Here is a 27,334-nt window from a genome sequence, read left to right as displayed (position 1 = left end):
TTTTTTTTTTTTTTTTTTAGTCGGACAGTATTTTTTACTCTCTGTCTCTTGTTTTATAGACTGGGCCTAGAGCTACAGTGATGCATCCATGTGAGTGGAGCAACAAGGTTAAGAAAAACATTAAAGGAAGATTTCAACATTTGAGAAATATGCTTATTTGCTTTCTTTCTGTGAGTTGGATGAGAAGACTGACACAACATATAAAACTATGTTTAATTCAGAGTTTCTGCTGGCTGCCTGGCCAGCTGCTGCACCCAGCCAAAAACAAATGGTCTGGTGCATAATCCCACATTAAAACTTCACTCTGTCATTTTGACTCATTGGTTTTTGTACAGATTAAAGAAATGAGACATAATATGTTAACTACTCAGTTTTAGAAGTGCAGGTTGCACAGCCAGGTTGTTTCCTCCATCCTTTGTGCTAAGTTAAGCTAACTGTCTGCTAGCAGTACTGTAGCTTCATTGCAGTACAGATATGAGGTATCCTTCACCTCTTAAAGTCACCCTCCCACCATCTTGTTATCCTGGGCAAGGGTGCTGGATAATGTGTTTTAACCCACTTTTTGTTTACATTGTTCCCTCTACATGAAAAACTAGATAACATTAAAAAACAAACCCTCCTCCAGCTACCTCATTATTCATATTTATTATAAATTCTTCTACATAGGGATCATCTGAAAAAGTGACAGTATCTGCCCATTCATGTTTCACAATTACAAAACTGTGTGCATGGACACACACATCCAGTCTTATTAGGCCTTCAAATGTAGTTATATGAGTCAGAAAACTTTTTTTTTTCATTCTATCTATTCTGTCATTTCCATTACATGCATTATATTGATTTGTGTGATTAAATTAGTAAATTAAATTTTGTGGCTAACTGTTGTCAATTCCTCTGTGGCCTCCCTCCACAGCTATCTTCTCTTGTAAATCAGTCAGAGCCATTAAGAGGCTCTTTAGCTGATCTATTAGCGCCCTGGTCACATTTCATACTGAGACGAGAGGGGGCACAGAAAGAGGAGAGGCAAAGGTCAAAATGTGCACTATGTGCTTGTGTCTGAGCAAAACAGACAGAAAGAGAACTAAAAAAATGTTCGCAACAGAGCCATGGGAGCAAACCAGAGAATAAGAGAATCATAATCTAATTTTAGATTTTCCATACAAAAAAGTGGACTTGCATTAGTCAATTAGTCTGTACAGTAACATCTCCTACCGTGCATCATCACCCAGAAGTGGACTAATAATGGCCCATTTGTAAACCACAAGCAGCACACACATTTATCCCACTGCCACCACCACCTCCATATAGCACACAGACACACATTATCAGCTGTGTTTTTACACCATTAAGAGCCTTCAGTGCTTTTATTTGTGCAGGAAGAAGACGAGAAGTTAGTGAGTGGGCACATGATGACAAATAGAAATACAAAAAAAAAATGCAAATAGTTTTATTCTCAGCAGTGGTTTTTCTTAATGACATATTGATTTTCATATTGTTTTTAGATTTCTGGCTCATCTGAGCAAAGATAACTGGAAATTAGATGAGATTTATTCAGTTTAATAATTTGCTTCATTAGCGTTAACAGGAGGTTACAGTTTATTGTAGTAAAATGCTGTACAATGAAATAGGTTATAATAAAATACCATTTTTATTACTGTGTGTTTCCCTCTGAGTTTAATGACTGTAGTTTTAACAAAGCTTTATCCCAGCGGTTAGAGTTGGCCATTCACTGAATTTCACCAGTCACAGTCATGGGCTACAAGGCCAAAGTTCTTTTCTTCTGACTCCCACTTTGAGCTGTGAAATTGTGAAGCTGGCAGCAAAGTTGTCCATATTTATTCAATTCCATAAACTTGCCAAACTAAAACTTACAGCAGGATCCTGACATCCAGAAAAGGCATAATGAATCTCTTGGGAGGCAATAAGGTAAAGGGACAGAGGGAGAAAGAGAAATGTCCATCTCTTCAGATTGTTGTTGTTGTTGTTGTCAGTCAGATAGGTTGGTCAGAAGTAGCGAGGGAAAGGGCCCCAGAGTCATATGAGCTCTTGATACCTGGCCTGAGTGACAGCTGGCTCCCTGGGCTCTGAGTGAGGGGTGCTTCTATCTGAGCCTCTGACACCTGGAAGGACAAAACAGTGAAGAAAAGCTGCGATGAAGCGTCTACAGAAAAGCTCACCTGGACTCAGTGTCTTGGTCAAAGTCCCCCTGCTGTCAGTGTCTCTCCTTACGAGTAGTCAAAAAACATGCAACTGTATTCTAAAATAAAAAATGCATTACCTCTTCAAATTTCTTGGCTTTGTACTGCTCTGCCCCTTTCAAGAAGTTCAGTAAGATAACGTCACAGAGAACCGTACCCTGCCGACGCAGATAAAAAAAAGAAAAAAAGAGTAATGAACACTGACAGCAACAAGAAAAATACATTTTTATTATCTTTAGCATGATGAGAAGTTCCCCACCAGTCCAATAGAGGTGAAGGCAGCTACCAAGTTGATCAGTGTTGGGATGGTATCAAACTTTCCTGCCTGGAAGAGACAGGCAGGAGGAGATGGAGTCAGTTTTTAGTTTTATAGCAGTGTTCTGCACAACTTGCTTGTAGAAGAGCAGATACATGATGATTTCAATATACTAAACATTTACAGTCATGGATGGAGATTATTAAAGGAATCATTCAACATTGTGGGGAATATGCTATATGAGTCTACTGTATACATGAACAAATGTGGCGAACCCAAAGGCTCCCAAAAAGTCTTTTCGGTTTACAGAATGCAGTTGAGCATGTAAAGGAAGTGTCGAGGGCAGCGAGTCTGTACAGCAGGTGATAGCAGCAGCAGCCTAGTCGAGTCATGTTGAAACAGTTTGTGTGGTTTTATGGTAATGAACGGCAAACAAATGCAGCCACGGAGCCTGCATCAACATCATTTGCCAACAAAACTGTATCAGATTATGTGGACAAAAAAATTGGGTGTAGTTTCTCTTTAAACTTACACAAACACACACATGTGTACACACGCAAATTCCCTGGTCGCTACAATTACACACAACTCACATTGCCCGTGACCATAACATCAAAGCGGATTGCATAAGCTTTGTGAAGTGTCCGAAATTCAGTCCCGTTCTCTGTCTTGAAATATTTGGCAAATCTGCATTCAAAGAGAAGGAAAAAAAATGATTAAAGAATAAAAAAGGAATAAAGAGTAAGTGGATGCCAAGAGGAAAAATCAGCCCCCCTACCTGAAGTTGTATCCTTTAGAGACAGCATTCTTGGCAAACGGTGCATCCAGCCGCGTGAAAGAGTACTTAGGCACACAATTACTAATGTCCAGGTCCAAGTTACAAATCCATTGAATGTTTATTCCTATTTCTCCACCCTAAGAGAGAAGGATTAGGAAAAGATAGACACACCTTGAGGCTCTGTATCAGCCAGCTTCTTGTAATAATCAGAGTTAAGAAACCAGAAAATGGCATACTAAAAATAATCAAATTGAAATGAGTTTAATTTGTGGAGACATTTTCAATTTTGAATGCAGGTGTGACATGAGGTCAAACAAGCGAGGGCATGGTGAGGAAGCGGTCCGTGTTTATACTGTCATGGGTATAATGTGACCTGAAACTCTTTTGACAGTCCAAAATCTTCCTTCTTTTTCCATGCATGACAACAAAACTGCACTGATGTTGAAGTAAACTCTGGCAAATGTAACCATGAGTACATGGAGTGAATACAATTTTGAGGAGAAAGAAGAGGAAGGAGGAGATAAAAAAAACAGATAAGACCTTGTATGCCAGGTTTTCCACAGTCTGCCCCGTGTATCTCAGCACGTCCCCCACCCGAAAGATGGGGCAGAAGGGGTTCGTCTCCGGATGGTAGGTACACCTCTTGATCTGTGACGCATTCATTGAGGAGGGAAAGTTCCCTCTGAGAGACAAACATTTTATGTTTCATGTTTAAGATTACAAAAAAACTTTGTAGTTCTTAAAGAAGCATGTGTGACTATTAAATTATCCACACATTTGTTGCAGTCATCAAATTACCATGAAGTTTCTGCTGCTTAAATGGATGTGTGTAATATGTATGTGTGTATTCATGCACGTGTGTGTCCTACCTGGTGACATTGAAGAGTGGAAAGCGAATACTGTTTTTGATGAAAATGGTGAAGTTTTTCACATTCAGCATCGGTTTGCTGAGGAGGAAGTTGACAGAGAAGGAGGGGAGAGGATGAGGGAGAGGATTTGTCTGGTGCATAAGTGTGTCTGTATGTTTGTGAGTGTGTAAATCTTACACTGTGACTCTGTCGTTCTCAGCTGGACACCATCCTTCAATCTCACATTGACCCTTGGTCTGATTGAAGGACTTCAGGCAAACACCTGTTAGTACTCCTGGTGTGTGAGAGAGAGAAAGAGATATGGTGCGTTGAATTAGAATTTCTCAGGAAAGTTAAAGAGAGACGCTGCAGATTCAAGTGATCCCTGTAGGTTTGTCACTGTGAGTGACTCCTTTCACGTCACATTGTTCTCACATTGCCATTTTATACAGTGTTAATGTAAACTGTGGGTTATAGCCACTTTAAGGAGCTATTTGTAAGTTTTGCCATTCCTCTATAGCCAACTTTAGCATTGACAGCTGTTTACTTACCAGTCTAGAAGAAACCTGAAGGAGTTCAGCATCAAATGCCTTTGCTCACCAAGGGCTGTCTCCAGAGGTGGAAACCAACGCCAATGTTAACTCTTTTGGTTCTATTTCTATCACTTCTTTTCTTCTACTGAAGTTAGCATGCTAAACAGCTAGCCCTAGGTCTGCGTTGTTGCTTTCCGATAGTGAGTCACTGTAGCGTAGGGTAGTAGTAGCTCCGCTCAGAGGACGTATTGTAAACTCTTGTCTTGTAAATCTAATGGTGGCTGAAGCTCTTGACAAGACTGGTTAGTTAACGGCGTTTAATGCTAACACTGGCTATGTAGCAATAGCAAAACGTACAAATTGCTCCTTAAATTAGACTCACCACTGGCAAGGACGGAACCAAAATGCTTGTGGCATTCTTCATCTGTCTCACAACTGAAGATCTCTACAGTCTGACAGAAACACATGCACACACACAGACACAGAGAGAGAGAGAGAGAGAGAGAGAGAGAAACTTAAAATGTTAGTAGACTAGTGCAGTGATCATTGATTTTTGCATAAATGATTTCAATGTGCAAGTAAGCAAGTAACTGAGAACGATGTGACCATGTTTTTGTTGCACAGCCTTCCTTGAATTGCCTCTCTTTTTTATTTTATACTGAAGGAGGTAGTTTGCTGTAATGTCTGTTTTTATAAGATGAAATAAATGGTTGCATCAGAGTTATGAGTGTGGAGCTCTCCCATTATTTCTTTGTTACCTGCCTGGAAACCAGCACCTCGCTAGAATTGGTTGGTGTTTCAACTTAGTTCTTCATTGTTAGACAAGGAAAATCAAGTACAAAAAATAAGACACGATAAATACAGTTGAATAAAATAAACATTTATAACAGATACAGAAAGTGTCAAGAGAACTCTGACTGAAGGTTTGCAGTTGCACTCTGGCTCAGAAGGTTTTCAAATGTAATTGGTAAATCCACTGAAACTGCAACCAAAAACAAGTGATTTGAATGTGTCCTCACCTCTGCACATTTTCCTTGGAACTGATTTTCAGTGATGATGATTTTGGTCATGATGCAGAACACACCTGCACCCTGTAACACAACACAACATTTATGGTATACTTTAGGTATAGGTAATGCTGTGCAAAGGTCAATGTGTGCCTCACGTAGCACGCAGAACAATGGATCAATGATGAACTTGTCCATCAGAAAAAAAAAACTGGCATAACCTCTCATTCAACCTTGAAGAGGTTATGTCCGTCGACTGACTGCTAGAGTTCCTCAGACAAAGTTAAACCATTTGACATTGCAGGAAGCAGAGGTTGCTCTTCAGGTCAAAGGTGATGCTTATGTTTGTGTGGGCGTTAACCATGCGTTATCAGGGTCACACACCTGTTGCGGGAAGACGTAGTCAGCCACATCCAGCACACGGTTGTTATGGTAACCTAAGCCTTTTACTTTGGTCATCACAGAGGACTCGATGCCGGTGTCATTTACCTGATAAGCTTTCTTGTAGATGAAGACCCAGCTGTAGGACACAGGACACAATTTTAATGGCAGAGTTCATTTCTCAACACTTTTAACTGGAGGACTGAAAGTGCTCACACATGTTTCAAGTACAAGTAAAGCTGTCATTTTCTTTCACACTCTGGCACAAAATTTGTTTTTTATAAAAGAGAGAAAATCTGCTGCTTCCGTTGTACTTTCCTGGTATCTGCAAAATATGTTTCCCATAATACTTACAATGTTTTGATTTAACTTCCAGTTTAAAATTACACTTTGAATTTATGTATTTTTGTTCAAAATTAAGTCAAATTTGTGCTGACCAGTAGGCGGCAGAATAGAAGATATTCAGTCTGGACAAAAAAGGAAAAATCTATTGTGTGAAACTCAGTCATGCAACAGTACTGTTTTATTTCCTTATTTTGTTATTTGGTTGACAAATAAGGAAGCTCCAGTTTGCGCCACCCATGTATAACCATGACATTGAAGTTATAGAGTTAAGAATATAATTTTCCAAAAAATAAATACCCATCAATCTTTGAAATACTGAATCTTCAAAGACTCTTCTGACCATCTGGATGAAAAATGCTGTAAAGCAGATTTCAACCTGTTTTCCCTGGTGCAACTCTCTCTTAAGAAGCCAGAAATGACCTACAGTATGTCCTCGCTGTTTTTGTACAATACAGGAAAAATATTAACTCGTACCTTTGTTTGAAAATATAAAATAACAGAAAGTAACAGCAATCTGTCACTATCACTAAAAGTGGTAAACTTGTAATGAACAAGTACAATTATGTTTGTTTCACAGTGTACAAAGGGAACATGGAAATGTGTCATTTCCAGCTACCATCTTTGTTTTGTTTAAATAGAAAAAACGTTTTCATCTTGCAGCAGATGGGATGTTTATTGCATCCAGATGGTTGAAAAAAAAAAAAAACTTTCAGAACAGCAGTAAGTGTTGATAAACATCCCTCTTCACATATTTTATTTATTTCATTTTATTCTTTATTTTCTTTCTTTTTTTCTTTTTGAAAATCTGATGTGTAACTCTGAGAAATAAATGAAGTGGTAATATATCAAAGGGAGAAACTGGGACTAAAAGTAAGTCTGGTCTGATCAGCACAGTGCTAAAAGCATAAAGCAAGAGTATTACAAAAAGGTACTAGAAAAGATTTCATCACCTCAAAAATATTTTTAATTTTTCCTGTGGCCTATAAGTCTAAGATGTAAATTGATTGATTGTACGTCCCGTTTCACTGTGGTTATGTACCTCCTTTGCTCAGTTTACTTTCATCACATATTTTGTGCATCATTGAAGTTACTGATTACCTTTTCTCAGGTTCTGTACTTCTGCAGGTATTTATACTTCAAGTATGTTTATTTTACACTACTGTACACTACTACATTTTAGAAGGAAATGTCATACTTTATACTCCATTGCACTTATTTTGTAAAATATGATGCATCATTAGCTAGATTAAAGTAGCCAAATAAATGGGTTAATATTAGCTCACTCTCAACCAGGTGCAACAATAAAATGCTGCTTACATGTTAATGCATCAGTAATAATCTAAAATAATTTAATGACTGACAAGGAACATTCTGCTGCACAGTGAATACTTTTACTTTTGTTACTTTAATCAAATTTTGCTGATAATATGTCCTTTCTTTTACTTGTGAATGCAGGACTTTTAGTTGCAGTGGAGTATTTTTACATTGTGGAATTGCTACTTTTGATTTTACTACAAAGGAAGTGAGTACTACTTTTACTGTTGTTCTGTAATGTGATATTTTAATAAAAGGGATGTTCTGTAGGTGAGGCGCAGTTTTACTTCACTTTTACATTTTTCCTCTAAAATGAAAGGGGTTCGGTGGGGGTGGGGGGCGGACATATTTGAACACTGAACACAAGTGATATCGAGCCATTTGGAAAGTAAAATGAAGAGTTTTCACTGTTAAAAGTTTAACTGTTAAAACTGTTGACAGTGTGCTCTGTGGATTAACCAGAGTAACAGTGACATTGTTTCTGAAAATGCAAATTTGAATTTGTCAGATGGAATTTTTCAAAGCACCACCAATAAAATTCCCATCACCTCCACAGTATTGTGGCATTGCGGCAGGTTTCTCAGAGGGGGATATCAAATAAAAAATAACAAGAAAAAAAACAACAAACACACTACTGACCCGACGAAACATGTGATGATGAGCAGCTGCACGATCCGGTTGATGATGCCCACAGACCAGCTCTTGACCACCACAGACTTGGTGGTCTCGTAGGTGAAGAAGTCAGTGATGCAGGCCCATATCAAGGAGCCCATGGCTGATGGCAGTGCGAGTCAAAAGGCGACAACTCGGGTCTTCCTGAGTCAGAGAGAAAAAAATGCCAACTCCTGTCCAGCCACCAACAGGTGCCTTTTGTTGAGTGATGTGGTAAATCTGTTTGAATGTCAAGAAGCTGACTCCTGATTCTAAATGTGGTCCTAATCTTCACGCTGCTCCTGTCATTCAGTCCCTGTTGTGACCTGTGTTCATCTGCTTCATTTCATATTTGTCAGTTAATCCTCACTGTCCTCCTCTCTTCTCCTTCACTGTCTTGGCTTCATTGGTTTATGACACAAACAGGACCTCCCCTTCCTCTACTCAAATGAGCGAGGAAAATGTGAAAGTGTCTCTTCTATCCCTCCCTCTTTCTCCTTCCTCCTTCACCACAAATCCCCATCTCCCACACCTCTTTTCTCTCTCCATCTTTGGCTTATTCCAGTTATGTACAGTAGTGTTGAAAACACACAAACAACCAGCACACTCACACAGTTATTCTCGAGCAACAATCAATATCCCTTCCAGTCATTTTCATTTGCACCAGACACATTTCAGACATCCTTTCAGTGCATTTTTGACACTTATTGGATGCTTTTATCCAAAGCAAACTACACTACCACCACTTCATTCATGTTTGAGTGTTAGTGAGTGACTCAACGGGAATCTAGCTCCCAAACCTGCCCATTTTGCTACAGGCCCATAAAGGACACAAGATCTAAAGCTGTTTAATAGCAGCAAGTTCCAAAATAAAAGTACCTGAGGTTGTGCTCTGTAACAAACATGACTATAAATATGCTAGGATTTTTTTTTTATCTCGTATTCCAAGTCTGATGCTTCCTAAATAAGTATACTGCTATACTACTGCTTCAGCTGGGTCCTTTCTGTCTAAGTCTCCATCTATGATTAAGCAGTTTAATGGTTCATAATTATTATTATTAGGTTGTTTTTTCATCAGTTACAGTCATGAGAAAAATCCATCTTTGCTTTTTTTCAGAGAAGCATTTTTTATTTGCCCAGTTCCTCCATCAGTTTCAAAGCACATCTGTATTAAAAAAAAAAATATACATCTGATTTCTATGATTTCTTAGTCTTACAGGTAAATTCTCTGCGATCAGTGAATCTATAGTGAAGCTTTTGCTCTATCGGAAGGCTGGGGTGGACGGGGTCAGCCCTATGTTCCCACATTTCTAAGAATGTTTTGAAAATTAGGCCCTATTTTCCCACAGTCTTATATGTTCCCATAAGCCCATGTCCACACTAACCCGGGTAATATTTATCCGGTTAGCCCTTCCGTCCACATTAGAACGTTGAATTCCGTAACTGAAAACGATGCTTTACAAAAACGATCGCTGAGGTGGATAAATGTGAAGACGCCGTGGAACGTGGATGCAAAGCGTTCTGAAAGGGTATAAAAGGGGAATATAGGGCTATGGGAACATAGACACGCTCCCGGGTGGACGATATGAATGTAAGACGATAGAAATTTGTTTACATGCAGAGATTTTGACATACCATTTACAGTAAGTCCCTTTAACATGCTATGTATTATATCACTGTAGGCATTTCTTTTCCTTTATGGCAATATTGGGTTTTAATGATTTCTTTCATCAGTGCGATGAAGTATTTATATTATATTGTAAGGTATTTCATTTGCTGTATTAGTCAAAACCTTCCTGTGTGGTTATTTATCCATTAACGGTTTCCCAATTGATTTCCAAAACAAATTTAGACTATTAGAAGGTAAATATTGATATTGATATAGAAATCATACCGCGATATAGGATTTTATCCATATAGCTCACTCCTGCTGGAAGGCCGGCACATACAGTACATACAATTTGGTGTAAAAACTTTAGTTGGGTTGCATCCATTATTAACTTCTCATTTCAGGATGAGAAAATGTTTCTGACTAGAATTGATTGTGTTTTCATATTTATTCTGACTCATGTTTTACAAACATTTTGTGTAAGAGTACTAAACCAAACATTTTTCAAACTGCCCTGACTGGAATAACTTCAGTCAGGACCAAGTTCATCTGAGATACATTTACGCTTTCTCGTAATCGGCTGTGAAAACTTCTGAGAATGTCAAGCCTTAACCAGTAACCACTCAAACAAATCCAAATGTTCAATATGTCTCCATTAAACATCATTTGGTTGCATTTCTGTACATCAACAGTATAGAAAAAAGAAATATGATTCTATACTTAAGGCCCCCCCGACAAGATGCTTGAGTCTCTATAATAAATTACAAACTGTGGCATTACTGACAACTATGCAATAATTGCGACATATGATACGATCACTTCTCAATACACTCATGAGCACCAGCAGCATTATTGCCTCTTACATCAGAGAGATAATGTAATGATGCAATTGCAGTGTGTGTGTGTGTGTAGATGTATGTGCCAAGAGACTATGTCATTTCTTAAGTGGGTCCATTATGTTTGTGGTGAATTAATGGTATCCTAATACAAAACAAGACACGCATAAACACACATGCGATCTGTGGACATGGAAAGACACACACAAGCTTTCAGGCTGCACATGACATTTATCACAAAGACATTTTGTCAGCATTCCTATGATGACCAGTGATACTGTGAAACCTATACATCTGCAAATTGCAAATGCAGACAAACATGAATAGTGGTACATGGTCGTGGATGACTGTGAGATGGATTTCTATGTGAAAGGGGAAACCATTGTGAAAGTGATCATCATGCCACAGGAAGGGATCTATGTAAACACATTCACACTCAATCCTTCTCTGACCGCTACACCGACAGCGGCAAGAAAAAGTAAATGAACCCTTTGGAATTTTTTTCTTGTGTTTTCTTTTTTGTTAATTTTTCATAAATTGTGATCTGATCTCCATCTAAATCAGTATAGACAAACACAATGTGCTTAAGATAATGTGACACAAAAAATTATAATTCTTGTAGGACATGCCAGCACACAAACGGCCCAAGATCACATGAACTCAACTTCATATATAAACATACCACGGGAAGGAGGACCTACTCTTTCTCCCTTAGCCAGTACTGCCGCAGTCACACTTGTATTTGCAATAGTTTTGGATCTAAGGATGGCAATGTCAGTGGGTCCACCACTTTGGCTTAAACTGAAATATAAACAACAACTGTCTGACAGATTGCAATGAAACTCTGTACACCTATTTATGTTCCTCAGAGGATGAATCTTACTGAACTTGGTGAACCCCTGGCTTTTCCTGTAGCACCACTGTCAGGGTCAAAGTTTTCAGAATATCTCACATTTATTAGAAGTGGTACAACCTTTTGTACATTTATGGATCACAGACAGTGAACCCTAATGTCTCTGGTCCTCTGACCTTTCCTTTGATGCCACCATGAGGTTGACATTTGTTATTCTGAATGAAATGTTTCAAAAACTATGGGACAGATTGCCTTGAAATAAAATATTCATGTCCCAGTCACTTTGGTTATCCCCTGACTTTTTGTAATTAGGTCAACAGTTTAATTTGTCCAATACTTTGGTTTATGACCAAACACCTGCAGAACTGATGTAATTCCCATGAGCCTCAGCCATACCGTACTGTACCAATGTTGAACATTTTACCTGCTGAACATCAGAATGCAAGCATTTTAACATGCTGACATTAGTATTTAGCTCAAACTACCACTGCATCGCAGTACAGCCTCACAGAGCGAATGGCATGACTGTAGACAGGATGTTTAAAAACAAAAGTGATTTCTGCAGAAATCAATTAAAATGCCTCCATGGAAAAGGAATTGATATTAAAAATGTCAACTGACAAAAACATAAGGAGTCATCATTAGTAAATCCGGTCACTGTTACTGCAGCAGGAAGTGCAGGACTAGTACCTTATCGTCAAAACCAACACTGCTCAAGTGGAAGTGAACCACACATCCGGGAGTGTTTGGCTCTTAAAAACCACTCTCTTCGACCCTAATATAGCAGCCCTTTTACAAACCACTGTGGCCACCTGTTTGAAACCACTGTCTCTCTCACATTCACCAGTGACGCCTAACTTCCCCTGATAACATACACTCCCAAACCACCCTGCCTGGTTAAATGGACCAGATGTACAGCACCACAGTGGATAGAAATCCTATGGGAATTTCGGAAGTAAGACTACAGTAAGAGCTTTTTTTCTTCTTCTACCAGGTAATGTAGGGGTGAACTCCCTGAGCTGCAGTGCTATTATGACAGAAATGCCCATTCCTATAGTTGAGAGGGACACCCTTTAATATGGTGACAGATTACAGTAAAATGTATAAATTAATTCTTGTAGAGTGAGTTTTGAAGAAAATTGACAACAGTAATGAGCTTTACTAGATACAATTGGGAAAAATGGCAATCTCACACGGCTGTGTTGAGGTATGAAGTTCTTTCTTTTCTTCTTCTGAGCAATTCAAGGACTTGTACAAGTTGGATAAAACAAGAATTGGATTGGACTGATTAGGTGGGCATTTTTAAGTGTCTAAAAAACTATTCTTTTCTGTTGGCCCTTGTGCACAGCAACACATCGCTCCACCACTCTTTCCTAACTGGGAGCGTGCTGATTAGAATCCACTGCAGCTAATGTATGGACTATATATGTCTACATCACACAATTGCACATCAAAAAAGCCGAAATATCCCTTTAAGAAAAACCCCATCAGTAGCTACCATAGAAATAGAATGGATTTAAAGCTGCTGGTGTCTAATATCACACAGCAGAATTATGCCAATGGTTGTGTACACAAAATCCACAAAGAATATTTATTAAAAATCATCATTCATTTATTTATTTCAGCCTGAAAATATGACATGGGAAAACATTACAAAAAAAAACAAAAAACACATAATTGCAAGAACAAAATGATTTCGCATCAACTCTCTGCGTTATCTGCATCAACTAATAACTCCTAAACTCCCCAGTGCTATAAATCTACAACAGCCATCTCCATGGGTGAGATGGCACGCCAGTATCTCACCATTTAATAGAGCCATCAGTATGAAAACCAGCTCAAATATCAAACAAGCTTTCAGAGAAGATGAGTTTGTATCCTCAAAGCAAAACATGTAGAGGAAAAAAAAAAAACAAACAACTCAAGTCTGTTGATTTGTCTGTCAGTCTGTTTATGTGATGTCACCATGAAGAGTATAAATGCTTGGTCCTTGGTTTGTGTGTACGCTGGGTAAGAGTGTGTATGTTTAGTCAGAGTCTTCCTCTGAGCTAGCGGGTGTGGACACGGCCTCTTCCTCCTCATCATCTGATTCCTGGTTCAAGAAAACATCAAGAGAGGAGTTAGTTATATTTATGTGTAATAAAGATTAGTGCATCAACATGATAAATATTATTCCCTTCTTAATCTGAGATAAGCGAAAATGAACATGAAGATGTGAGTGATACTAAAATCTTATTGAAGGCTTACATTACAGTCTGATCAAATAGTTTCAGTAGGAATGGGGAAATCATTCAACATTAATTTACTTACATATTCACCTCTTGATTTCAAATGTCACAAAAGGCGACAGTTTTCTCTATAAACAACATTTCACAACCTTCAAAACTCAGTGTTTCCTGTACCTCTAATTCTTGCCTTTTGCTTTGTTAGGCAACATCGCCGCAAAGAAGCTACAACCTCTAAAACGTGGTTTTAAGGTGGGCACCCAAGATCAGTTGCACTGGTTCAGTATCTGACCAAATGTGAAACATGGTCACAGTCTTCACTTCTGTTTCTGAGTTACAGTGCTGAATAATAGCCAGAAGTGTTTTTGCAGGACAATATGATGTAACAGTGAAGTTGACCTTTGACCCCCAAAATCTCCCCAGTTCATCTTCAAGTCCAAGTGAATATTTTTGCCAAATTTGAAGTGTTAACTGGTTCTGAAGGACTCAAAAATCTAACATAAGTGTGCATCTGGGCACAACCTCGGACCCTAGGACACAGTCAAAGTAAGTCCCGTTCCTATTAGTCTTCTTCCTGTGCTGTTTGTTCAGCTCTATACAAATGCAAGGTTGTATTGAAGTGAGGGTGCCTCCAGTGAGCTCAGGAGTGGTGTGGTTTGGGCTCTGCCTCACTGTCTCTTCGCTTTACCTCAAAAAGTGGACCACACTCTCTGGTGCTGGTTTGACATTAAAATTTATAGTAATTGTTTCTCTGGACTGGTTGTCCAGCAATGAGGTCAGTACGCCTCTGATAGAGTTTAAAGGTCATAATCATTGATGCTGCTCTAAGTGAATTTCCTATTGAGTTCATTTTAAAGCCTCTAAGCAAGTGTCTTTCAATAGTCATTTGTCTCTTCTATCTTTCTTTTTCTTACCTTGTGTATTCTGTATTGAGGGAGCTCAGGCAGAACGCACTCTTGATCTTTGCTCTGTCCTATCAGAAGAAATTTCCCTCTTGGTACTCCTGAGATATCATGTTCATGAGAATGGGACGGACGGCCATGCGGACGTGCGAGCCAAAAACATAATGCGTCCGGCCACGGCTGTCGCCAGCGCAGAGAATACAGCTAGATTCTGTGACTCTGTCTCACATACACGTTAGCTGTTCGCCATCTTTCTTTCCTTCTCTCATTCTTACAAGACTTGGTTTTGGTCACATTTCCTCTTTTATTTTCCCTGCAGCTGTCACTCAAGACTCGCAGGCTGCAGTTTAAATGCCATTCGTCAACATTATTTCTCATCTCTTTCCACCTTTAACCATTTTTTCTGTAACATCTGGATTCACGCAAATATCAAGAATGATTGATATTGAATTTGTGTGGTCGTCACAGATTAATGTAAAAATGTTCAAGCTTTCAATCTTTTTGGTGAAGTGTAAATGTTGTTGCCCCTACCTAGAGTTTAATAACGGAGCAGTTTAATGGACATGAGATCATAGGTGTTGGTTTACCTGTCCAGTTACAAAAAATTATTGGACACCTGCTAGTCAAACAAATCTAAGAATTTTCAGTGGTCGTGCTATAAGATCAAACACAGTGCTACTTAAAGTGGGCACAAATCACTATTTGTCATTTGTTGGCATGTCTCCTGCATCACTGACTACAGCTGCTGAATGATAATTATATGATAATAAATCCTGCTGTAGTCTGTCAGATAACATCGTCCATCATTTCTGGATTTACCTTCTTCCTCTTGGACTTGCTCTTGTGGTCAGAGTCTGATGAATCCTCACTGGTCTCAATGAACTCGCGGCTCTTGAAGCTGTCATTGCCTCCTCCTCGCTCCCTGTCTTTGTCTGCACCGGCAGACTTCCTCTTCTTCTCATCCTTTTTACCTCCAGACTTTTTACTCTCCCTAATGGAGTGCAGGTGAAAAGTTGACATGTGTTTAAGAGACAACATTAAAAAAATAAACAACAAAAAAAAAACATTTGAGTGTTGTGACTCTTACTTCTTAGAGGTTGATCCACCACCGCTCTCTGTGTACTCTTTCTTTGCTTTGTCGTACTGCCTCTTGGCCTCTCCTGCCTTTGTTTCCCATTCCTAAATGAAAGAGAAGCAGGAAAGTGGGGGAGAAAAATGAGTGGGAAAGATGAAATAAAGACTGCACACATCACTTGTTTGTCTGGATTTGTTCAAGGACTGGTGTCAACAAGTTCAATAAGGCACTGATATGGTGGAACTATCACATCTGCCATCTCAAGGAAGCTGCACTTTAAAACTGTTTGCCGTCATCATTCTTTCATTGCTTACTAAAACTAAATGTTACAATGGTAAATAGACTTGCACTTATATAGTTTCACTTTTCTAGTCTTATTGACCACTCAAAGCGCCTGACAATACTTGCCACGTTTACCCATTCACACACATTCATAGGCACAGCCATCAGGGCTCAGTATCAAGCCCAAGGATACTCAGACATGCGGCCCGGAGGAGCTGGGGATCGAACCACCGACCTTCTAATTAGTGGACAACCCGCTTTACCTCCAGAGCCACAGCCACCCCTACAAGAAAAGTGTAGGCTCTCTTCTGACAAATGACATTCTTAGGTATGTTGTCCGTCATGAAAAGATTTAATAGATGTTAGCAGGTTTGCCCAGGAAACTAGACAAATACAACAAGTGATTTCAGCTAGATCCAAAAGCCCTACCAGGGTGGGGGTGGCAAATAACCTTCACCTAGATGCCCTTTACACATTACTTCTGCTGCATTTATATTTCCTGATTTAACATTTAGCCTATTACATGATACTCAAGAGTTTCCAAAAAACTAAGGTAATCATCTTAAAATCAGAAATCAAAATCACACAGCAAAAGACTGCAGTGAATGAGGACAAAACTATTCTGCAAGCAAACCTTAGTGTTGATGACTTTTAAAACACAAATCAATTTAAATGGATTTGTTTTCTATTTTAAATTACATAAAAATATGAAAAAATAAAAACCTAAATCTATCTACAAATTGCATTCTTTGCTTTTGTATCATTCTACAATCACAGTGACACAATGGTGCTGCACTGCTGCACTCACTGGGAGTCACTCTGACTGAAGCTCAACACCTAAAATGTAAATGTAAATTACAACTGTCTTTAAAGCTTAATATCTGGTGTGAGAACAGACGAATAACACGCTTCTTCCTCTAACACTTATTCTTCCTTGTTCTCATGCCTCACCTCCTTCTCGTCTTTGCCCAATTGTCTCCACATCTCTCCGGCCTTCTTGGAGATCTCTGTGATGGAGATGCCTGGATTCTCTGACTTGATTCGCTCACGGCTGGAGTTCAGCCACAGCATGTAGGCACTCATCGGCCTCTTTGGACCGCCGGTATCTTTCTGCTTCTTCTACTCAGATTGAAGAAGGGAAGGGAAGGAAATCAGCAGTTGAACGTGTGTTGTTACACAGGTTTATATACACTATACATCTGTTTGCAATAATAGGGCATCCTTCTGGGGAAAAAAAGAAAACTTGCATCCTGAATCTTGTCTTTTTTCAACCTTTACACAGTAATATCACTCTCATGTTTTATACTTGTCCCAAGTGCTCTCTCACCTCTTTGCGTGGTTTCCTTTCTTTTTTCTCCTTCACCACACTGACTTTCTTGGCCTTCTTTTTCTTTGCACTCTCATCTTCACTTTCATCCCCTTCTTCACTGCTGTCGCTTGCTGAGGCATTGCTGTCGTACCTGTTTGAAGGTGACAGAGACACAAAAAAGGGAAATGGGTAACGTTCAGCTGGGTGAAAGAAGCCATGGTGAAAGCTATTTTAATAATAAGCCACTTACTCTTCTGCAATGTCATCATCTTCTTCTCCTGGGTTAAACGATTCATCTAGAGAGTGAAATAGGACAGAGAAGCACACAGTCAAACCTACTGATTTGAAGTCAACATGTATTGCTTACATCCGTCATAGTGAGACAGTTACTCACCACTTCCACCATCTGATTCGTCACTGTCGTTGCCCTCCTCTCTGATCTTGCCCTCAGCTTTCATCCTCTCCAGGTAGGCATCGTGCTGGTCATCGTCGGAGTCACTATACTCGTCAATTTTACCCTTCATGCCCTGAAAGAAAATGCACAGTCAAAAAAAAAAAAAAAAAAAAAAAAAAAAAAAAATACCACTACCCAACAGAGGAGTGTTCCTTGAGCCACGACAACTGAAGGCAAAGCTCATCTGAAGAAATAAAAAAGTAATCAACTCAGGGCTGCAATTAACCATTATTTCATTATCAATTAATCGTTTAGTCTATAAAATGTCAGAAAATAGGGAAGAAAATGCCAATCAGAACTCAAAGAGCCAAAGGCACATTTTCAAATTGCATGTTTTGTCCAAATAACAATTTAAAACCCCAAGATATTTAATTTAAAGTGATACCAAGCAGCAAAATCCGCAAATTTCCTCACAATGGAGAAGCTGGATACAAAGCAAATTTGGCATTTTGGCTTAAAAAAGGACTGAAACGATTAATCGATTATCAAAATTGTAGTTGATTAATTTTCTGCTTCAACCTCAGTGTTGAGACCCCCACATAGGTTCTCAGGTTAAATCTGAGGGGGGGTGGGGGGTGGGGGTGCGCTACCTTATTAAGCATAGGAAAGAAGAAAAAAACACATTACTGCTATACCGAATATCATTGTTTGTTTATGACTTTCCTCTAATTGTAGGTTTTTTGTGTAAATTTCTGGATTCTGCATTTCTGGCCTGACTGAAATGGTCAAAACTCGTAAACCACACTATGGTGGGTGGTCAAGTCAGTTTGAGTTGAATTCTTGTTGAATTGGAGTTGAATTTCAACTTTCAAGCTTCAGTGGGCAATCCTGCAAACAGTCTTTGTCCTCATTTTTAACCAGTTCGGTGTAACATCTTCCTCTTTAGCAAATTACCATTGGTGAACTACTAAGGAACGTGTTGAGGCAGACTGTGTTGTAAAGTCAGACCAAAAGACAAAAGCAAACTATTTTCTTCTCCTTCCCTTCTCCATGCATCAGTATCTGTGTCTGTGTCTGCCAGGGGAAGGACAGACGACAAGTCAGCGCGGCTCTTATTAAAACACCAATAGGAAATAGAAAACAGCCCCATTCATTTTCATTGACCTGCTCTGCTAACCCTGTCACCATGGCAACAGATGGCCTTATTAACAGTAAAACTGAGTTGGTGCTTCGGCTGTGTTGTCAGACAGACCAGGGACTTGTATATGTCAACAGACAGCATTATGGGTAATGCAATCAGCACTGCCCATGTTAGGCAGCAGTCATGCTGACAGCTGTGTCGAGTGTTAAAGCACACCATAAAGCCCCCGGACCACACATTAGTCAGCACGATGCAAATGAACAAGCACGCACGCACACGCGCGCACGCACACGCGCACACACGCACGCGCGCACACACACACACACACAGAGTTATCAATCACACACTCCTTCACACCCATTTCCCATGATTAGTCATAAATCACTCAAGATTTATCAAGGTCACCACTAATCATATTGGTAACGTCAAACCAAATTAAGATCATTGGACACAACTCTCAGTAACATAGACACATCAGCAGCACGCCATGCAAGCAGAAATCACTCCACACCGATAAATCAAGTGCCTAATCCACTGGTGACGCCCGTGACCATACCCACCTTCTTCTACAGGGGTACAAGGACAGACACATAGGAGAAGGGCAACAAGCATCAATATCTGGGATGGAATAAATCTGACAAATTGGTGCGATATCTTTGCTTACAAACTCAGAAATGTTTAAATGACAAAAGTGTTACCTCTTTGAACCCTCTGTTCTTTATGTTGAGCTTCTTGGCGTTAACGAAGTCAAACAGTTTGCCGTACTCTTCTCTGAAGGAAAGAAGACAAGGGTTATTTTGTCTGAAATTCATGGATGAATTCAGGGTTGGCTGATATGATCTACAATCTACATCACAATGAACTGTCACATTTATCTCAACAGCAATGAATGCCACTTTAAGTATTTTCAAATATGTCAGTACATGTCATTTCTGTTCTCATGCTTGCTTACTTTTTAAATGTTTGTACAGATAAATTACAGCATGATTTTATCATGATAATATCATTTTAATATTCTGGACTGAGATATTTCTGAGTTAGTGTCCTCACCTCTCAATGCTGCTGAAGGTGTACTGGTTTCCCTGCTTGGTCTCAATCTCAAAGTCGAAGGAACGTGTTGTGGTGGTGCCTCGGGCAAAGTTGACACAGGAAATCTCCTCAAAACGCAGGTGGACAGGCGGCTTGTGGACGTAGATGAAGCCTCTCTCCAGTGGGTAGAGGAGGCCTGAGGACGCCTTGTAGGAGCAGGTGATGCACTGAGCACCAGAGTGACTGTAGACGAAATTAAGCTTGTATAACTGCATTTACTTAATTTACTTAAATACAAATGTATTTTAAATGAGGTGCCTACCCCTGGAAGTTTCCGGGTACAGTGATCTTGCGGTTGACCAGTGCCTTCATCACCCTGCTGACCATCTCATACAGCGATCCCGACATGTTCTTACTGAGTTTGCCCTCAAACCGACGCTCCACATCCTCCCTTTTGGACACAGAAGAAAGGGCAGGTTTACTCTCTAGCTTTCTGGTATTTTTAAGCAACAAAAGCAAAGGACTTTCTTGTGCAACTCTAAACACATGAAATGTACTCCTCTAGAGCTTTGCTTCCCCCTAGTGGATACATGCTTGGCAACACGTAAGGTCTGCATTGAACAGCCTGGGTTATCATGAAGTTGTGTTTGCATAAGTGCAGGCTTGCATTACTAATGTAACAGACTTTCATACAAACTCTCCATCCCATCTATAGCTCATATTAGACTTAACTCTTTACTGTCACATACTCACTCGCTCATGTTGAGGGTGAGGTTGATGTCCTCTTCCTTGGAGAAGAGCAGAATCAGAAAGTGATAACGTGTCTGACCCTGCTTGATGGGAGGATCCAGACTGATCTATAAAGACAACAAAACACAAGAAAAGGGTGAGAAAATATAGGTAGAAGATTAAAAGAGAAAAAAACCTTGAGCTCATTTGGGGGTCAAACTTCACCTAATTTTTCACATGAAGAAAAAAAGGGTACATACCACAAAGAACATCTGCCTCTGGTCCTTGTGTGGCAGCAGGAAAAGACGGAGGACAGTGGTGTAGGGAATCTTGTAGTCAAAGGTCTTACCATGGAGGTGAAGGAACGTCGGGTAGATACGAATGTCATATCTGAAAGAAGAAAAAAGAGAAATAAGAACAGCCCGGCTGAATTTTTAATTACGGTGAATGGTATAAATAACGGTACTGTAGCTGAGGGCACCTAACACTAACATTGTCCTATTCAGACATCTTACAACCAGTGAGCAATTTTTGAAAGTGCACAGAGCTTTATATAAATAAATCCACTGTGGTTAGATGTTATGTAATTTCTGGGTTAGTTTTCAATTTACGTAATAACAAATGAGGAAAATCTTGAGTGACTGTGTTTGGTGTTCATCCTCTACCTTCCTCTGGGTGTAAGACACTGCAGCTCTTTGAAGATACACACTGCATCTCCTGTGGCCTGGATCACGTCAGCCTTAGACAAGACATTCTGGGCAAACGCCTATAGGAAAACAGACACTTTCAACACTACTATAAACATACAGTTAAACTTTGTAGAGAAAGAACTAGAAGTAGACAAGGAAGTTGCACATCCTTCCTCACCTCGACAGGGTCTTGTCGTTCATCAGCCTGGCTAGGTGGGACGTAGAATCTGACCTCCATGAGGGACACCTCTGTGTCGTCATTCTGGTGAAACTCCAGAGTAACTTCATTCTTCCCTGTGGCACACTGGGAGACGTTGGATAGCGGAACCTCGAATGCTGTATTGTCGTTTATATCAAATGACAACAGTGGCCCTGTAATGAGTGAGGAAGGGGGGGGGGTTGTCATCTTTTAAAATGTATTTACAGTATTCCTTCCCTCTAATTATCACTTCTTAGCACTTAAGAAACTACTTAGAGATCTGTACTTTATAAGGCATATGGGTTGATAAAAATGAAATCATTGTGAACAAACTGATCTTGATACATTGACCCCGATTCTCAGCCTACTTGTCATTTTATGTACAAGACATACATTACTCCAGCGACCCTGTGCTAATGTTAATTTCACAGTGGGCAACCAGTGAGGACATATTGGTTGTTGCTGTGTGTATTTTTACCCGAGAACTTGGCTGTTCCCCAGTTCCAGCCCTTCACACACATGTCCTTCTCTGTTAGCTCCACCTTGTAGTTAGCCTTGAAAAACTCAGAGATCCTTTCGAAGTCCTGGTGGAGGTTGACAGGTGAGGAATGATGAAAAGAAAAGAATCAAAAAGAGAAAAGGCTCCAAAATAGTTAGGCAGTAAATGCACTGGCACTGCATGGGTCAAAGCTTAGCAAAGCACTCTCCAAAAAGGGTGAGGGGAAGTGGGCTAATTAATCACAACGCAATTATAACCGCGCCCGCTGCTCGGGCCTCTTGGGAACACTGGAGGTGAATGTAATCCATCCGCCCTCTCTGTCCTCCTCCCCTCCACACCAGCCCTGACAATCAGCCTGTTTATTTATCCTGCAGGCTCACTTACAACTGGAAAGGACTCACACTCACACACAGTGACAAACACATGGTCAATCACACACAAACAGACACTGTCCTGGTAATGCACACACATGTGGAAATGATTGTGGTGTGAGAGTGTGTGTGCAGGGTAGAGAATGAGACTCTGTGGGAAACAGAGTTTACGCACCTGGATATCTGCCTGTCCATAAGGTTATTATAGCCAATTAGAGCCCAGAGTCAGAGTGTGTGTGTTAGTGTGTGTGTGTGTGTGTGTGTGTGTGTGTGTGAGAGAGAGAGAGAGAGCGCGCAAGTTTATCAGTGTGTTTGTTAGCCAGGATTAAGGCATTGTTTAGACAGGAGAACATGTGTGAGCAGCTGTGTAAATGCATAAAATCAGAGTGTGTGCAGACGTGGCCTATTGGTGTTGATGTGTAAGAGTGTGAGTGTGTGTGTGTATTCCCTGTGTCCTCATCAGACCTGCTGTTGGGTGTTTCTCTACCTCTCATTATAGTTTTGGCAGATTTGTTGTTGCTCAGCACATTTCAACCCCCCCCACACACATACACACTACCCACCACAGACACACACACACAAACACACTCTTACCCAACATGACCACCGCTCGTCTGTTTTTATTACATTTTTTCAACCTTGCTCTCCCAACTTTCATCCACTAATTAGATAAAACGCACACTCATCAGTCTCAACACTCTATTTTGTTTCCTTATTTTGAAGAATATGAGCACATTTTTCTACTAACACAATTTTCTGCATAGAACAAAAGAAAAACTCAAATATTAAACATAAAAATGATCCGCTGTACAAACACTTTATTAAAAACCTAAATAAATTACTATCTAAAACTGGCTAATTCACGCTTTAAATTGGACTGAACTGTCAACAACTGTAAATAAGCAAACAAGACTAAATCTGTCCAGAAATCTTTCTATATACATTTTATCTGGTACCCAAAAAATACCTGACTATTCAACCTAACAGAACAGCAACTAACAATTATTTTCTCAATTAATTGATTATTTGTTCAATGAAGTGTCAGAAAACAGTGAAAAACACCCATTATACTTTTCTAAAGCCCATGTTCATGTCTCCTTTTATCCAAACAACAGTCTAAAACACAAAGAAAGTCAATCTTCAATTATATAAAATAGAGAAAATATATCTGGAAGCCAGAACCACAGGATATGGTATCTAAGTGCTTGGGAAGCATTTTAGTTTTCGATATCCAGCCCTATTAGCAAAAAATGCAACCAAAACAGACAGTTGAGTACTGAATTGCAATGAAACGCAGAAATCGTAATCTAAATTATGACGTATTGGGCCAATTACAAATTACATGTGAAAGTGACATGACCAGAAGACAATTACATAACAGTCAGCCCCTCTGGCAGAGATTTAGCACCTTGCAGGGACAGTGCAGGACAGATAAATCAAAGCCTCTACTCAGCTCGCCAGCGGCTAAATGTCCAGCCAACTCCAGATTACTGACACTGGCTGTAGGATAATAAACAATGACATCACAGCCTGTGCTCCAGGACGAGAGGATCCATCTCCAAAATTTTTTTGCTGATTAACCCCATGAGACACTGCTGCTCACAGCCAGACTACAGGTTATATGCGCTCCTCTATACCACACATTTCATTTGCGTGCTGACATTCCCTATACACTAAGAGCAGCGGGGGAAAGGGGGGGGGGTAGGGTGATAAAAAACAAACACGGCCACAATTTTTTTTTTCTTGTCTGTCTTCTGAGCCAAATTGTTTCAGTAGATTGATATAAACACTGACTCACATGAGCCAATGATTACACTGTTTATGGAACACACATGCTTGTGCCGGTTTCCCTCATTAATCCCATTAGGAGCTTTGGGGAGAAGAGCCGACTCATTCACATACTTTTGATAGCAACCCACACATGCACACACACTTAAGTGGTGGCCTTTGTGCAAGATGGTAGTGTTTTTCTGTAAAAATGTCAGATGTGGGATGGAGGCTGTTTCTCAGCAGTGCCCTTGCTTGTGTTAAATCCTTTGTCATAAATATGAAGCTGAACAAACCAGTGGTGTGTCCATCTGTAATATTCCACTATAACTCCTTCTTTATCGCACACACACAAATTAACAAAATTTACAGAGCCTGCCAGTCTTAATTTTGTGTGACCAGAACACACTCACCGTGTCCCTGAAGCCGTCATATTTGTAAATGTGTCCTGTGCTGGTACCCAGTTTGATACCGTGACCTAGACACACTCGTCTCCACTGAGCCAAGTTGAGTTCACCAGCCGGGATGCTGTCCACCTTCCCCGTCTTGCTGCTTTTATAAACCACATTTTGCTTGCTGAAACGCAGCCGCCCGTCATTCTGCAGCAGCAGAGGGAAGAGACAAGACACAAGACTTTAGGTAAACAATGTTGGGGCTTAAAACTCCAAGTAAGAGTTTGTTTATTGTAAAGCTGAAAAGAAAATAAACTAATCAATAAGTTACCTGACAAAAACTGATTTTCATGGTTAATTGTTTAGGTAGGTATTTTTAAGCAAAAATACCAAAAATCCACTTGGTTCCAACTTCTCAAATATTATATTATTATTAATATAAGATTTTTAGTCTTCTATGATAATAAACTATTCAAGCAATGTGAAGTCATGAATGTAGGCTCTGGGAGAATGTAATTTTTTCTGATATTGTATAGATCAAAAGATTACTTAAGAAAGTAATCTGCAGATTATTTGATAATAATCTAAATAAGTGTTGGTTGCTGCCATAGATATAAATTCTTAACAATAATGATTTTCCTCTTCACAAATTCCAATACAAAACTAACTCCAATACTCAAAATTTTTAGGTATTGCCTACCCCCACCCTTTAAAGTGGATATCAACCTGAGTACTGGTAGTATTCTGAATTGCTTTTCAATGATTCCTCACTATACATCATTTTAGAGAGCACAGGTGGATGATAAGGATACTGACCCAGGAGCCTTTCACCTCCTGATAAATCTCGTTGAACTCCAATGTGTCTCCCATCTCAGCTAAAGGCAATGACGGACGCTCTATAGACAGACAAAAGAAAACACATTAGATTGACCCAATCATCCTAAGGGCTTTTATTTAGCTTCACACACTCTTCATTGGCTTTTTACATGGTATATTCACTTGAGGGCATGAAATTTCCACTGCTGGAGAAAAAACGTTATCAATGACACAGTGGAGCACCTGACTAATTTTTTTTAACTTTCTGTTAGTCTGATCCTCATCAGGACCAGCTAATTTAACTGTAAGTTATGTTTCATTTGCACCTCAGGGGCATAGACAGGAGTAAGTGTTTTGAAACACAGGGCACTGGAGTTAGAGTCAAAATAACGTGACGCCTATTATCTTATTGAATCAAGAATCAATTCTGTTAGTTTCAGCTCCCAATTACACCCCCAGGAGACATCTTAGTCCTGATGAAAATATCATGGTCAGACAAAGTAACGCAGCCAGACACTGAGTGACACTGCTGAAGTAAAGAGAAACCTGCCGTCCTATGACGCTCTAAGAATTAAAACCAGTACTAAATTTTGCGTTAAATTTTGTTTTGTTATTCGTGATATTCACATTTCTGACCGCGCTCTTACAGTTCACCGAGTAGAGTTGAGAGCGAGCTAACAGTTACCGTTATTGACAGTTTAAAGCTCACATAACGATGTTTTACGAACACTACTACTATTATTTTTTTATAACATAAACGCTTACCATTAGGTCTCACTTTTAGATGAGCAGAAACTGTGTCTGTTAATACCCATTCTGCGCCACCAACAATAGCTAGGCTAACTTGACCTGCACGGGGTGTGCTCCTTTTATTGCACGACTGTGCAGTGAGTCCTCAAGTTAATACAGTAGAGGATGGTGCGCGCTGCAGCACCGCCGCACAGAGACGTAGTCTACTTCAAATCGAACGCTCCCACAGAGCTAGGCCGGTGTAAAGAACTGAAGTGATGTTACGAGTTAATGTAGCTAACGAAATAGCTGCAAATTAATCATGTAGGCGACATACACTTACTAGTTATCTATAAATATATCAACAGCAGTTTCTAAATAAGAGATAAATACGATTTGAAAACTTCATGTCTTACTGTGAATGTGATGAACAGCTTCGCCTGTTTCCCGCGTGTAGCATCGGGAGCTAGCGCTACGTCACAGGAAAGAGTCAGGGGAGTTTTGTATTTACTTCCGGTTTTTCTTTTAACCATTAAAGACTTAAATGGAAAAAACTCGCGCTGTAGTGTTTGAATGCAGCTGTTTATGAAGTACTTTAAATATCGAATCACTCAGGGAAACTTCTGTTTGAAAAAAAGAAAGTTGTTTCTGAGTCTGCGCGGGGAAGAGCAGACGGCAGTAACCACTCACCACCACTGGGTGGCACACAGCGTATCTAATCAAAAAGGCCTATTCTATTCTATTCTACTCTACTCTATTCTATTCTATTCTATTCTATTCTATTCGTGTCAGATTTTTAACATATAACACTACTGAATACAGTGTGGAACAGAGGTTGCCTATCTCTAGTAGTTAACAATAAGAGTGAAAATGGATTACTTATACTATTTACTAAGTCACAGTATACATAGTTATTTAGCTTTTGAAACAAAGTAGGCTTAATGTGACTGTAAAAAGTACCTGGATCAAATAAAACAGGATACTTGTGGTCAGATTCACTTGATAGAGAGGGAAACTGTTGTGGGATATGAGACATTTGTGCACATAGTGAGTATCGTTTTTCTTGGATCTAGATTTGATTCATGGTAATTTGATTAAACTAATTAATTTAAGAAAATGCAACATATAGGCTAAAAACTAAACTGGACAAATGTCTTAAAAATAGCTCATGTTGAAT

General features: G+C 39.6%; 2 protein-coding genes across 3 annotated transcripts; both read right to left on the bottom strand.

The window, feature by feature from the left end:
- Positions 1 to 1,431: 1,431 nt before the first annotated feature.
- LOC111232413 (P2X purinoceptor 3-like) lies at positions 1,432 to 8,646 on the bottom strand. The gene is made up of 12 exons (XM_022759915.1): positions 8,300 to 8,646; positions 6,005 to 6,140; positions 5,633 to 5,704; positions 4,996 to 5,065; positions 4,279 to 4,375; positions 4,102 to 4,179; positions 3,773 to 3,914; positions 3,233 to 3,369; positions 3,048 to 3,141; positions 2,458 to 2,523; positions 2,279 to 2,356; positions 1,432 to 2,120 (listed from the first exon to the last, which is right to left on the bottom strand). Exons 1-12 carry the CDS (start codon positions 8,431 to 8,433, stop codon positions 1,992 to 1,994), a joined length of 1,233 nt encoding a protein of 410 aa, XP_022615636.1. The 5' UTR covers positions 8,434 to 8,646; the 3' UTR covers positions 1,432 to 1,991.
- Positions 8,647 to 13,233: 4,587 nt separating this feature from the next.
- On the bottom strand, positions 13,234 to 26,644 carry ssrp1 (structure specific recognition protein 1). Of its 2 annotated transcripts, XM_022759996.1 has the most exons (19): positions 26,574 to 26,644; positions 25,429 to 25,508; positions 24,634 to 24,819; positions 22,062 to 22,167; positions 21,563 to 21,756; positions 21,361 to 21,461; positions 20,956 to 21,085; positions 20,720 to 20,823; positions 20,289 to 20,417; positions 19,988 to 20,209; positions 19,636 to 19,708; positions 19,498 to 19,503; positions 17,797 to 17,929; positions 17,653 to 17,698; positions 17,421 to 17,553; positions 17,045 to 17,212; positions 15,824 to 15,915; positions 15,556 to 15,727; positions 13,234 to 13,701 (listed from the first exon to the last, which is right to left on the bottom strand). In XM_022759996.1, the coding sequence occupies exons 2-19, from the start codon at positions 25,480 to 25,482 to the stop codon at positions 13,636 to 13,638; spliced, it is 2,115 nt and encodes a 704-aa protein (XP_022615717.1). In that variant the 5' UTR covers positions 25,483 to 25,508; positions 26,574 to 26,644; the 3' UTR covers positions 13,234 to 13,635. The 2 variants fall into 2 exon arrangements, with proteins under 2 accessions (XP_022615717.1, XP_022615718.1); XM_022759997.1 differs by lacking the exon at positions 19,498 to 19,503.
- Positions 26,645 to 27,334: the final 690 nt, after the last annotated feature.

The sequence above is a fragment of the Seriola dumerili genome, unplaced genomic scaffold, assembly GCF_002260705.1.
Source record: "Seriola dumerili isolate Sdu_G_001 unplaced genomic scaffold, Sdu_1.0 BDQW01000331.1, whole genome shotgun sequence".
Classification (NCBI taxonomy): domain Eukaryota; kingdom Metazoa; phylum Chordata; class Actinopteri; order Carangiformes; family Carangidae; genus Seriola; species Seriola dumerili.
Note: the sequence above shows the minus strand (reverse complement) of the source record. Positions and strands in the feature narration are given on the sequence as shown.